This window comes from Pipistrellus hanaki, assembly GCF_964339955.1.
Source record: "Pipistrellus hanaki genome assembly, chromosome: 3".
Lineage (NCBI taxonomy): Eukaryota > Metazoa > Chordata > Mammalia > Chiroptera > Vespertilionidae > Pipistrellus > Pipistrellus hanaki.
Window position 1 is genome coordinate 174,679,454 of NC_140505.1, and position 13,122 is coordinate 174,692,575.

Below are 13,122 nucleotides of genomic sequence, written 5' to 3' on the forward strand. Positions count from 1 at the left end.
GCACCTGCTGAAGTGACAGCTCAAACCAAGCATCGGGTCATCGCGTTAGCCCTGTCACAGTTTAGCTGAGGAACCTGGGCCGAGCTCAGCAGGCAGTTTCACCACAGCCTTCACAGACACGGCAGGAGCTGGGGGGCACGATGGATTGCAGGAGGAGGGGGTGGGTGGGGCGAAGCTGGAGTTATGGGGACATTTCAGGTGTTAGTACATTAAGCATGCAAATCATATGCAAACTCATTCTCAACTGTTTCATTAACTCAGGCACTTTTGTAATTGAACTTCAATGTGCGTTCCATACACTTAAAGCAGAACTACAGCCAAATGCTGATCCAAATATTTACATCATCCAGCGTACACTGTAGCAGCCATTTTGGGAATAACGGGCCCCAGCACATACCACCTCCATCTGGAAATACGAGATAACCACTTGAAGAAATGAGTGGCACATCCATTTGACTCTGTTTGGCAACAGCATCATCTGTTCTCTCAGGATTTCACTTTGTCCAGAAATCACAAACCACCTGCTTTGAATCCAGAGTGATCAGACGGGACCTCCCCGTCGTGGTTGGGGGAGGAGATAATTATAGAGAAGAGAAATATAATCCTTATTTTACTTTCTTGCTGGCCTTGAAACATTGCTCAAGTCGAAATATTTTTAAATTCTCTATGTGGCTGAATCTACCTTTTCTGGAAATAGAAATTGAGTTTGATTATACTTAGTGCTATTTCCAGAAGTTCATTTTCAAACGGAGGGTAAAGTGTTCTTAATATTGAATTGGTAAGGAAATAAATTTCTTTTCTTCCTGGATATTCATCAACTGGTTTGTTTTAAACCTTAGAGCTAAGGATACTTAGAAGACTCAGCTCAGGTGTCGCATTTTCCCTCTGGAATTAATTTAACAGGGACGATGGACTTGGCATCACACTGCGGTGAAGGGCACCTGTGGTCTTGGCCCTCAGGTGGGATTCAGCGTCCCCTGGCTGATTGACGGTAGCAACGAAAGACTTCAGAGAACAAGGGTGCTTTAGGTCTCAGCTCTCCTGTAGGTTGAATTACAACAGGAACGAGCTAGGACAGTGGTCGTCGGCAAACTCATTAGTCAACAGAGCCAAATATCAACAGTACGACAATCGAAATGTCTTCTGAGAGCCAAATTTTTTAAACGTAAACTTCTTCTAACGCCACTTCTTCAAAGTAGACTCGGCCAGGCCGTGGTATTTTGTGGAAGAGCCACACTCAAGGGGCCAAAGAGCCGCATGTGGCTCACGAGCCGCAGTTTGCCGACCACTGAGCTAGGAGGAGGTGGGCAGAGTACTGACTATCTGGGGTTTGGCCTTGTATGTAAAATAAATTCAAACTATTAGCTTCTGTTAAATAGTACACTGGTACCTAGATAATACCTATATTTTTCAGGTAAATTTTAAGAACTAATAATCTTTCAGTTAGAAATGTTTCCTAAATATGAAATAAAAATCAAAGAGACCGAAAAGGTCTTTGGCCTCAAATAATAATTTATAATAAAACTTTATCTTTAATGCAAAGTAGATCTAAACATGGGTACAATGAAGCAATGATGTTTAATCAGAATAAAAAAATGAAACAGGAAATGTCTGGGGTAAATTCTGTCATATTTTAAACTACCACTGACTGGCAGTACTTTTTAAGAAGCTTAAGTAATTACATAAGAATAATGGAAATAATTCAAGCCATTCTTCCTAAATGTGTTCAGGTTATCTCTTTAGAGTTTAAATACTTAGAGAAAAACTTTTCCTTTAGGCTCTTGTATTAAATGATCTTAATGTTTCAATAATTGGGCAGTGGCTTAATACATAATTTCCTTGGTACATATTTATTTATTTCCTTTAGGATATATCAATTACACAGAGGAAAATATATTTTATTAACTATGCCTTCAAACTCAAATAAAAATTAACCTTCTAATATAAAGAAAAAGTATAATTTGCCCAGCCGATATGACTCAATGGTTGAATGCTGACCTGTGAATCACTGGGTCACATGCCTGAGTGGTGGGTTCAGTCCCCAGTAAGAAAAAGCATGATTTGAGATTAGAATTTTAAATGGAGAACTGATTCTGTGTAACAGGTATTTACCAACCGCCAACTAGAAATTCATAGTCGGGCTGAATCTGAAGGATCATAATTGGGTCGTAAATAGTACGGTGCCATTAAATTAAGTGTCTCAGATCACCAGCTGAAAAATAGAAAACTAGGAGCTGAATTTGGTTATAGTACAGGAAAATAATTCACAGAAGTCTACAGATAGGTTTTGATTGCATGGCAGAGTCCAAAGCAGCTTTTAAACTTTGTATTATTTCAAAAAGGTGGCAAAGCTGCATGGTTTTAGTACAAATACACCAAATGCCTAAGGCAGATGTTGAAATATCTTATCGTATAGTTCCTCCCCCCAGAAAAGGAAACAGAAGATACTACATATTCTGGATACTCTGAGAATACAAAGGGGGAAGAATTCTCTGTATTCTTATTTTCTTCTTGAGAAAATTTATTCCCTTCCTAAGGATGCCAGTAAGTAAAAGCCATGGCTATGACTTGGATTTCTAACACGACAGGAAGGCACGGTATCATCCAAGCCCTCACTTACTCTTTTAAAATTTATTTTTTAAATTAGAATTTAATTGGCTGTTTAAACACGGAGGCTTTTAAATCTTTTCTACCAGGAACTGCTCCCACCTACCTGCTTGCAAATTTAGATCTGAATATTAACAAACATTATATCCTACTTCTTCAAAAACACTTAACGGAAAACCAAAATGATTTTAAAGGACAACTGCTATTTTAAGGTTTCGTTCTTAATAATTCTGACAAATGTCAGAGAGGGGCTCCCCAAACATCAGACATAAGATTTCTGTGATTACCTTTACTTTTCTGCTCTCTCTAAGGCTTTGCAGAATGCTACATATAGCTCTCTGCTTATAAATATGTATACGGCTATTTGAATGTGAATGTAAGAAAAAGCCTCCTGCAAACATGCATGCACACACACACACACACACACACACACACAAGCAGGATGCTGTTGTAGTTCCTTTTAAAAAAAAAAAACCTTCAAGAATAAAGAATGCTCGTTTGGTCCAATGCAGTTGGTTATAATGAGCTTGTTCCTTTGGATGATTCAGAGCAGAGATGGCCACTTTGGAACACGAAGAGCATCTTTTAGTATTTGCAGGTTCAGGAGGAACTGCTGGCCCTCAGAGCGCCAGCACCAGGCAACTTCACCCCCCACCCCCTGCTCCCAAGAGCCAGAAGTCCCATGCACAGGAGGAGGGGTGCGCTGGCGTGGCACCCCGAGAGAGCCCCCCTCGCATGCCACCCCATGAGCTCTGCTTTGTGATTCTCAGCCAAATGCCACAGCCTCTCAGACGGTAGGGTGGGCTTAGTCAATGGGAATCATTGAACAGGACGTGAAAACGGGGCTGTGGTTTCAATGACAAAAGGGAAACAAACCCAAACATTAAAATGGTTCCTTTCCCAACACAAATGAATTTGGGTGGAATGTGAACATGTGAGTACTATTCAGCAGCTCAGAGTAAAATGGGTCATGAGTCCACATTCCAGAGATCAGTTCAGAGCTGTCAGATGCAAAAGGCTGAGAACCACTTTTAGCTGTAACAGTGCCTCCCCTGGCTCGCCTCCTCCCACATTTGCATAAAACGGATACGGAAGATCATGCAGCTCACACTCCAGTTTTTCTCACTAGGAAAGCGCAGGGACCTTTGAGAACTGTTAGACACGATGGGTTGACTAGCCCATGGACATGGGGAAGTACAAAATGGGGCAGAAAAACACCGATATATATACACACACACGTGCATATATATCTCTATTTACCCTTTTCCTTCTTCCTGTAAAAGCAAGTTACACAGACACCTGATACGAAAGCCAAAACTCACATAAGACAGATTTTAATCGTGGACTTCAAAACCAAGTATGTTTCTCATTTTAGGACAATGTTTGCACGTCAACGGGTCACAAGGCACAGCGGATGAAGTATCATACACAAAAATGAAAAAAAAAAAAATCTCAGGAGTCATTAGACATCACGCTGTTTCTGCATTTGCCGGGACACGGTCCCTGCGGCCACCGACAACACTTTGCAACACATCACACAGCGCAGGTTCAGGACAAGAACGTAACCGGTTGTAGCCTTACATTATGGACCTGGTGGATGGCTGAGAAAGGGAATCCAGCGTTCTGATTCGTCCATATCTCACAGACAGACGACTGCTGATATAAACAGAAAACTATCTCATCTTGTCAATATTTAAAACATGGCAGCTACCGAGGTAGCATCAAGGAAGGGAGAGAGGAAAATAATAAAAAGCAAAAGCATCACATTTCTTAAAAAAGAAAAAAGAAAAAAGCTAAAAAAAAAAAATGCCTAAGGATTAATCATTGACTTCTAAGCCATTCTTTTGCTTAAAAACATTTTGGATTGGCTAGGAAAAAAGAAAAAAGAAAAAAGAAGAGCATTTAGGTGTTAGCTTCATATCAAAGGAAATGACCATTCACGCTGGGAAAAGCCAGCTGAGGTTTACTTTTGCCGAAGAGAACGGAAATAGTTTCCCTCTTCACATCATTTCAGAGGATCAACGGTTTCCAGAAGGAGGGGAGAAAACCTTTAACATCCATCAAACATCTTCATTTTCTTATCTTCAAATGACCACGAGCAAACAATGCAGTAAATGACTTTCGTGATTTAGTCATTGCTCCTCCATTCGATAAACTGAAACGATATTTTCCCCTCTGGAGTTCTCAAGGGCAGACCTCTGTGGTTAACAAGGGGCGAAGTGCCAGCCTGCCGCCCGGCACGGGGAGGGTGTGGTGGCGAAGGTGGCGGGAAGGAGGCTGGGGGTGGGGGGGGGTCAGTTCTGTAATTCAAGCAGAAACTTTGGGGAACAGCATTTGTGCACTGAATGGATCAGCTCCATAATTGGCTCTCTCCGCCGTACCACTGCCAATCTAACAGCTAGCAATTATTGGGAGGCAATGAGGTCTGCTTAGGGCCAAACTAACCAACAGCCCCTTGCAGGAGTTAGAGTGGAAACCACCAGACAAAGTGACCAGGCGCCTGGCTGACCTTTGCAGTTCTTTTCTGGGAAAGGAGTGAGTTCCATCACTGTCTAAAAAAGACGCCCTGGAATGGAATTACTCAGCCAGCCCTGTGGACACCCTGAGGATTCATGAGTAGAGAGAGGTACAGAGATCAGTGCAGGAAGGAGATAAAAACATACCCATGATATGGTTCAGAAACCTAGTAAAGAACAACATCACCAGAAATTTAACGTCTTTTTCTCCAGCTACATCTACACATACATACGTCTTTGCTTTCCATCCCTCCTGTGATCTGATGGCTTGCTGGGGACAGAGTATTGGGTAACTGGCATTCTATTAAGCAAAGAAAGACCCCCAAGGTCCAAACCAAAAGGCACCTCCAACCCCCTTCCACTTAACACCAGCTCTGCTCTTCCTAGCTCCCTCTTAAGCTTCAGGTCATTTTCTCCACAGGGGCATCTTCCTCTTCCTACTGTTCCAAAAGGCAATCCCTAGCCATTGAAGTCTTGGGTCCCTCAACCCCCACAGCCTCATCTCCAACAGCCGCCATTTGATTTGAATATAGTCCCTCCTCTCTTCCTTCCTCCCTCCGTGGGATTACCATCCTAACAGGTACAGAGTCCCTCCCAGCCTCCCCATGGCCTTGTTGCATGCTCACCCCCAGGGCTGAGCTAATCCTTGTCTGTAAATCACACCTCCCACCATGTCCACAGACAGGCTAGCAGTAGCCCAGGGATGCCTGTCATCTACAGATGAAGACACCAAGTGGCCTGCTCAGGTCACACGGGAGTGTCATGCATGTCAGCCTGATGGGATAGGCAGCAAGGCCTGGGACCGACTTCACCGGAAGGCAGAGGGACCCTGGTTACACGGAACTTGTTTTGCTGATCCTGAAACAGCATGTCCCCCAAAATGTATATGTCCCTTAACAGCTGATAGCTCAATTTTGAAAGTGAACTGTAGTTTAATCAACTCTGCCTTTATCATTATTCAAGGTTTGTATATACATTTCTGGGGGACATCCTACATATATACATGGGACTTGTTCAACTCTTCTCAACTCTCTCAACTCTCCTGGGGTTCAAACGCTTGAATGTTTTACTGTTTTCTCCTCATTGCTCCCACATGGGCCATGCCCAGTCCCTCCTTCCAGATGAGCAACTGACATTTCGGGAACAGTGCGTGCCTTCCTGGTCCCTTTGAGTCTTAAAGAGTCCATTTTGTATAAAACTCCAACGTCCTATCTGATTCAAATGCTGCTCTCCCTCACCACAGGCCAGTCTTGGGTGCCCTCAGCCCCAAGCTCTGCCTCCCTCCTGTGCTCAGTTGGGGAGGAGGGTACAGAAGGGCTTGGGGCTTTCTTAGCTGGCGGAGGCCGGGTTGTCTCTGTGGTTGTCAGGGGGGTATTAACTTGGCCTCTGATACCCTCTTGAAGGCACAGCCCTGTTGGGTTGTACTGTATCCACATGCATTCTCGGAGGGCTCTTCAGGAGAGGGTGTGGTCCCCACAGCTCTGGCCCCAGCGTGGCTTCCTCCACTCAGCCCTCCGAGAACACATGCACGCACCTTGGGTGGGATGCCGGGAGAGGGCGTAAGCTCAGCTCCCTCTGCACACCCGGTCCCATCACGTGGACCCCACGTTTTCATGCAGGACAGGCTGGTCGGCGACTGCTCCCCTCTCTGCCAGGACACCTCTTTCCAATTCTCTAATTTTCAGCTCAGGTTGGTGCTACATGATCTGCCTGCCAGAAGTCCAACGGTGGGAAGAGATGTGCTCCCCCTTCTTGCAGGCTTCCCAACTCTGGTAAGGAGCCTCATGGGGCCGTCTCCCCAGGCTTGGAGAGCATGGGGACACGTTCTCTTGCCTCTCCCACGAAGGCAGGAAAGCTTCATCTCTCTCTGCAGTGGCTCAGACCATTCTCTGCCCTTCCCAGCACTGGTCTGTTCCATGACTGGTAGCTGAGGGCAGGCTCACCACCCTTGGTACGCCCCGAACAGGGTGCATCTTTCTCTTTAGAATGTGCGCTATTTACAGGAAAATTCCCACTAAGCATCCTGTTATACGAATATATCTTCCAACAGTGCCTCAAAGTTACCAGAGAGTTAAGGAGGAAAAAGAGGGTCTCACGCCATAGTTATATATTTTTAAATTCATATAAAATTTTTTTCTCAGTGAAGAGAAAAATTCCACCTCTAGTCATATACACTGAAGAGAGAGAGAGAGTTCATATGTGGCTTACATATTTTAAAGTAGTAAGAACTATTTTCCAAGTATAAGCTATGTTTTAAACTTAGTAAACTAAAACCTCCCAAATGGTAAAATGTCATATTTTAAAAAGTTTAAAATAGAGGCAGTAAATTATATTTTAGTTATGAAGGTTGTTTTGTAAGAAGCTGATACATTTCAGATATCACTGGAATTCTGTTGGCAGGAAAGGACTTATCAGGCTCACAAAGCAGTAACTTAAGGTGGACCAGCTGTGACTTTATCACATGAAATGGCTCTTCTTGCACATGGTTATTAGATTGAGTGCCGGAATAAATGTTTTAAATACAGAAGTTTCTGCTGTGAATTTTCATATTTATAAAGATAATATTTCAGGGTATACCATGTATTAAAACACCGAGTTCTGAAAAGTTTTGAGAAAGAAAATATCCTATATAATAAAAGGGTAATATGCAAATTGACCCTCACAGCAGAATGATGGGGAACAACTGGTCACTATCACACGCACTGACCACCAGAGGGCAGATGCTTAATGCAGGAGCTGCCCCCTGGTGGTCAGTGCACTCTCACAGGGGGAGCTCTGCTTAGCTACAAGCCAGCTGATGGCTGCCAGTGTAGCTGCATTGGTGGGAGCCTCTTCCACCTCCTCGGCAGGGCTAAAGCTATCTGACTGTGGCTTAGGCAGACATCCCCCGAGGGCTGCCGGGCCGCAAGAGGAATGTCTGACTGCCAGCTTAGGCCCAATCCCCCGGGGAGCGAGCCTAAGATGGCAGGTGGACATCCCCCAAGGGCTCCCAGACTGTGAGAGGGTGCAAGCCAGGCTGAGGGGGCCCCCCCCCTTCCCCCCGACCCAAGTGCATGAATTTTCCTGCACCGGGACTCTAGTGTAATAAAATTTCACCCGAGGCCCCAATTTCTAGAACAGTAGTGATTTAAATCTGAGTTTCAATTAAGCCTTAGAATGTCTTTATCTGTAAAGATGAATAATAATAGTACTTGACCTACATAGCTCACTAGGTTGTTGTGCAGCTCATGGTAAGCTTCATGAGAAAGATACCTTTTCCATAATTTCTAAGACCTAAATTCCTAGGATGTTTGGAACATAGAAGGATATCAAGCATGTTGACTGAAGGATGGAATCATTCATAGGATGTGTTCAAAGATGTCCTGGTTAGTGGTAAAGCACTACAGGGACATTCATTCATGTTATTCATTCTCATTTGTAGCTGGTCCAGTGATGTTAGTACTTGTACCTTTCAACTAGTCATTGCAGACACATTTCTGGTAAAATGCACCAAAAACCAACCCTGCCGACTTCTTGTTAGAAATGTTCTCATTTTTCCTGATAAGAGCTGAAAAAATGTGGCCAACTCAGTTGATGAGGGTAGGAACATTTGTAATTAGCATGCGTGTATGTTACAGGGCTACTTGGAAACAATTCTATAAAAGGATATTAAACACCCCTTTGCAATTTCATTTGCTTATTAATTTTCTCTCAACCCTTTCCCACATATATTGGTAATGTAGTTAATCTGAACCCGAATCATCATGATATCCAAATAAATGGGGGTTAAGTAAAAATATAGTAGCCTTACAACTGATATAAAATTAATACTTTAGTGTTTACGTCTTTGATGATGAAGTCAACAGAAATTTGGAGGTGCCTAATTTTATCTTTAGTTCAGACCTGCCTCCTGACTCTGGAAACGTTTTCTTAAAATACAACATACATCTTGCTCTTGTTACCATCTGTCTTTCAGGTTAGTATGAATTCAGTTCAGAGAATACAACATATTTGCATGAAAACCTAAGAATAAAATGAAAGCATTTTACTTATCTCCAAGGTTTTCCTCCTAAAGGTGGCCTTCTTTTTTGCTCAACTGGTAGCAATCAAGTAGTTTATAATAAGCTGTCTCTCCATCTCCCCCCCACCCCCAACCCCCTTTTACTGGGACATTCTCAAAAAGTGCTGTAACATCTTCCACTCCAAGTAAACAGACTTCTTCCCTTGACCCAACATCCTCCTTGAGATCCTGCTCAATTTCTGCTCTTCTTTAAGAAGCGAACTCCCCCAAAGGTATCCACACAGTCTCCACTTTCCCCTTTCCTGTTGCACCCAAGCCCACTCTACTGAAACTGCTCTTCGCAGCACCCATCACTCTGCCAAACCCACCTGTTCGTTTGCCCTGACCCATCTGACACCGTGGATCAGTCCTTCCATTTCTCAGCCTCCTCTGCTGGTTCCCAGGATCTGATCGTCCTCTGATCTGATCCCATCAGTCCGGTTTCTCTCTCTGGCTGTATGAGGTGATCTCATCCAGTCCCAACTCTCACACTTGTATCTCTAGCCCAGACCTCTCTGCTGAACTCCCGACTCAGATATCCAGTTGCCTTCTTGATCGCTCTACTTTGATGATGAATAGGCATTGTAACCTTAAATTAAATGCCAGAAGCCAAGCTCCTGATGATCTCACCTCCACTTTAAGCTTTCTTAGTAAATGCCAACCCCCTTCTTCCAGTTGTAAATGTCCTTCTACTTCCATTTGCACTCAACCTAGCAGAAAATCCCATTGAATCTCCTAAAATCTTCTCACCCTCCTATCACCTACCTGGTCCAAGCCATTACCTTTTCTTACTTGGTTTATTGTATTAGCCTCCAAACTGGTCTCACTACTTTCATCTTTGCCCCCTTAGTTCTTATTCTCCACACAATAGCCAGAATGCCACTTTGCCCCATTTAACTCACAAGAAAATTCAGAATCCTAACAATGGCCTGCAAGAATCTCCATCCTCTGGCACCATCCCTGCCTTCCCTCTCCATCCTCTTTCCTACTATTCTTCCTCTTGCCCACTTGGTTCTGAACAGCAAAGCACATTCTTGCTACCAAGACTCTGCATGTGTTTTCCCCTCTGCTGGAAATGTCCTTCCTTCACAGACTGCAGGGACAGCCCTCACTTCCTTCAATGTCCCTTCCTCAGAGAAGCCTTCCCTGAGCACTCAGTATTTTATATCCAAACTAGAGGCCTGTTGCATAAAGATTTGTGCAATAGGCATTCCTTCCCCTGGCTGCCTGCACCGGTTCTCTGGCACCCAGGCCCCAGGCCTTCACTCTGGCCAACAGCTTCTGTCTTTGCCTTGGCCAGAGCTCCGCTCCTGTAGCTCCCTCCGCCCCCTGCCTCCCCCTCATAGCAGGTGTCCAACCCCACCCAGCCACTCCACACCTGCATGAGTGCTGCCTAGAGGCTTGGAGCAGCTGGGGGCAGGGCCGCTACCAACTTTGTTAGGTTAATTTTCATGCCTACTACTGATTGGCTGGTAGGCATCATGAAGTGATGGTCAATTTGCATATTCTCTTATTAGTGTAGACCGAGTCTACGCTGACCACACTGCAAAGGGATTTCTCTTTCAAGCAGAAATGGAAAATCTGAAAAAACTTCAGAGCACAAGAACTTGTCTCCCTGGCACCTGGACATTCATTCAAAAATAGTAACTGCATATCCATTCGGTGCAAGGCTTGGGTTGCAAAGTGAGTAGGCATCCACCTGGCTTTTAGTGGATGACTGTGGGATGGAAATTGCTGTGGACACCACCCTTTTTCTATCATCAGGACCAGTAGTAAACTGGGATTCAGAGGCCAATGGTGGGTCTTGGAATGGAGCAAGCTACTGATACCTCCATCACCTCAACAACTTTAATTAGGCTCTGAAGATCTTCCGGGAGTTGGCCGATGCTAGTTTAATAAAGAAACCTGTATGAATAGAGCCCTCTGGTCAGATTCTATCAGTGGGGAATTTTTTGCTTTGTTCTAGCCCTGAAAAAAATTTGACTTTTCCCGTTTCTTCTCTTTTTTTTTTTGCTTTGATTCTTTCATAGTACGGGGTGTTCAGAAATTTACCAGAAAGAATCCAACAAGAAATAGAAAAGGTTCCGAGCAAAAGCCAAAGAAACAAAAAAGTCAATTCCTTCTCTCGGATGACAGCGCTTCTATAATAAAACAAAAAACAAACTTGAAGAGAGAACAAAACAGCTTCAAAGGCAAAAGAAAAAAGGGCACCCCAACCAAGGAGGCCCCCGCTCACAGCCAAGAGCCAGGAGCCAGCAGTCTCCATGGCTCCTGGAGCTGGGACTGAAATGAAATGAGCTCTGTCAGAGGATGGAATCGAACAAATACAGTTCAAACACCTCGGGTGCATCTTTGCTTCCACAGGAACAGCCCCAAGACCTCAGCCTTTCTTCCAGAGGCACTAAGTGAACCTGGTCAGGAAACAAGAAACCCGCAACCTCTTGTCTCCCCCATTCCCCGCAGGCCAGCATCTTATCATCTCTTCTTTTACAGGTGCAGGACTCCTCCTCCTTCTCTCCTCTTAGGTGAGTTGTGCGATATGTACAAGGCCCTGAACCAACTGTATGTGATTCTTCTCAACTATATTGCGAACGACTCAAGTTCAGGGTTTCTTATCAGTTATCTTTTAATTAATTAATATTATTTTTTATTGTGATAATAAAAATTAAAAAAAAAATCTTTCAAGTACAGCTGACGTTCAATATCACATTGGTTGCAGGTGTACGGCATAGTGTTAGACATTTATGTAACTTAGGAAGGGATTCCCCCAACAAGTCTAGTACCCACCTGGCACCCTACCCTACTGACCCTTTTAATCAAAGGATTCAGATGAACTATTTTATTTGCAGGGGATGCTGGACTCAAGAAAATGCTGCGTCCTGTCATTTCTCCATCTTTCTTAAGAGCAGTCCTTGCAAACCTTTGTGATTGTGACCTTCCCCCTGTGTCTACAGAGAAATTCTTGGACAGATCGGTAATCACGTGCTGGATGTGAAAAGCCAGGCTAACAGTCGTTTCTCCATGTGTGACCCACTGTTGCTGGTGTTGGCATTAACTGATCTAGCAAAAGTGGGCGGAAGTAATAAACACCACCTTTGGTCCCATCATAAATACACTGGCATCATATATATATTCTGATATTACCTGTAGCCTGTCCAAGTTTACAGTTGTCCTTCCTTTCTTCCTTCCTCCCTCCCCCCTCCCTCTCTATCGCCCTTTTTCCCTCCTTCCCTCCGCTCTCCCCTCCCTTTTTTCCTTCCAATTCCGATTCTGGAACTGATAGCACATAAAATAAGGCCTCAGCTGTCAAAGTAGGAGAGAACTATAAGCTATGTGATTCCTGTTATTCATTTGTAGAGATAATATATAACCTGCATTCCTAACATGACAGTTGTGAACCTAAATTACAGAATTATTTATGAAAAAATAGAGCAGAGAAAGGAAAATGGAACACTAACTCCAGATTCTGCTGGGCAGCTCCCCAGGTTCTCTGGGTGTTGCAGGGAATGTAAGTCAGTTGGAATCATGCTATTTATTGCAGTATGGGCTATTTTACTTGTTCTACCTCCAAGTTTGGATGCCATCACATACATTTTTCAGGACCACTAAAAAGCAAAAATATTAATAACTCACTCAGAAAAGCAGTGATCAGCTTTTTATCAAAACATGAATTGCTGCTAAGAAACTCGATTTTGCAAAGTAATGCTGTTTCTTGCCTGTAACATCTCTTTAAAATATACATTATGTGCCTTTCTTGCAAGCTGAGGCTGTCATTTTCTTTATTTAAATCCATTTATTAACTATAAGCTCAATACCGCTTCCTGCCTCTGGTAAGAAGAGAGGTATTGGACAAAGCCATTCATTCAATGATGTTTTCAAGATCCGCTTCCTCTTTTTATCCTTGTGGAAAACATTTAAGAAAAGGTCTAGCTGAACTATTACCTTGAGTGATGCCAACCT

At 43.7% G+C, this 13,122-nt stretch overlaps 1 protein-coding gene across 22 annotated transcripts in view; it reads right to left on the reverse strand.

Moving 5' to 3' along the window:
* The window catches only part of ANKS1B (ankyrin repeat and sterile alpha motif domain containing 1B), a 774,190-nt gene that overhangs the window by 47,115 nt on the left and 713,953 nt on the right, over positions 1–13,122 (reverse strand). For 12 of the 22 annotated variants that reach the window (XM_084876382.1, XM_084876379.1, XM_084876366.1 and 9 more), the window contains one exon: positions 4,189–4,263. The exons of 5 other annotated variants lie outside the window; for them this stretch is intronic. In XM_084876382.1, coding sequence (XP_084732508.1) covers positions 4,189–4,263 — 75 coding nt within the window. Of the gene's footprint in view, positions 1–397; positions 2,429–4,188; positions 4,264–13,122 lie in introns of those variants that run through there. 5 more of the 22 variants (XM_084876380.1, XM_084876367.1, XM_084876377.1 and 2 more) reach the window with 2 other exon arrangements.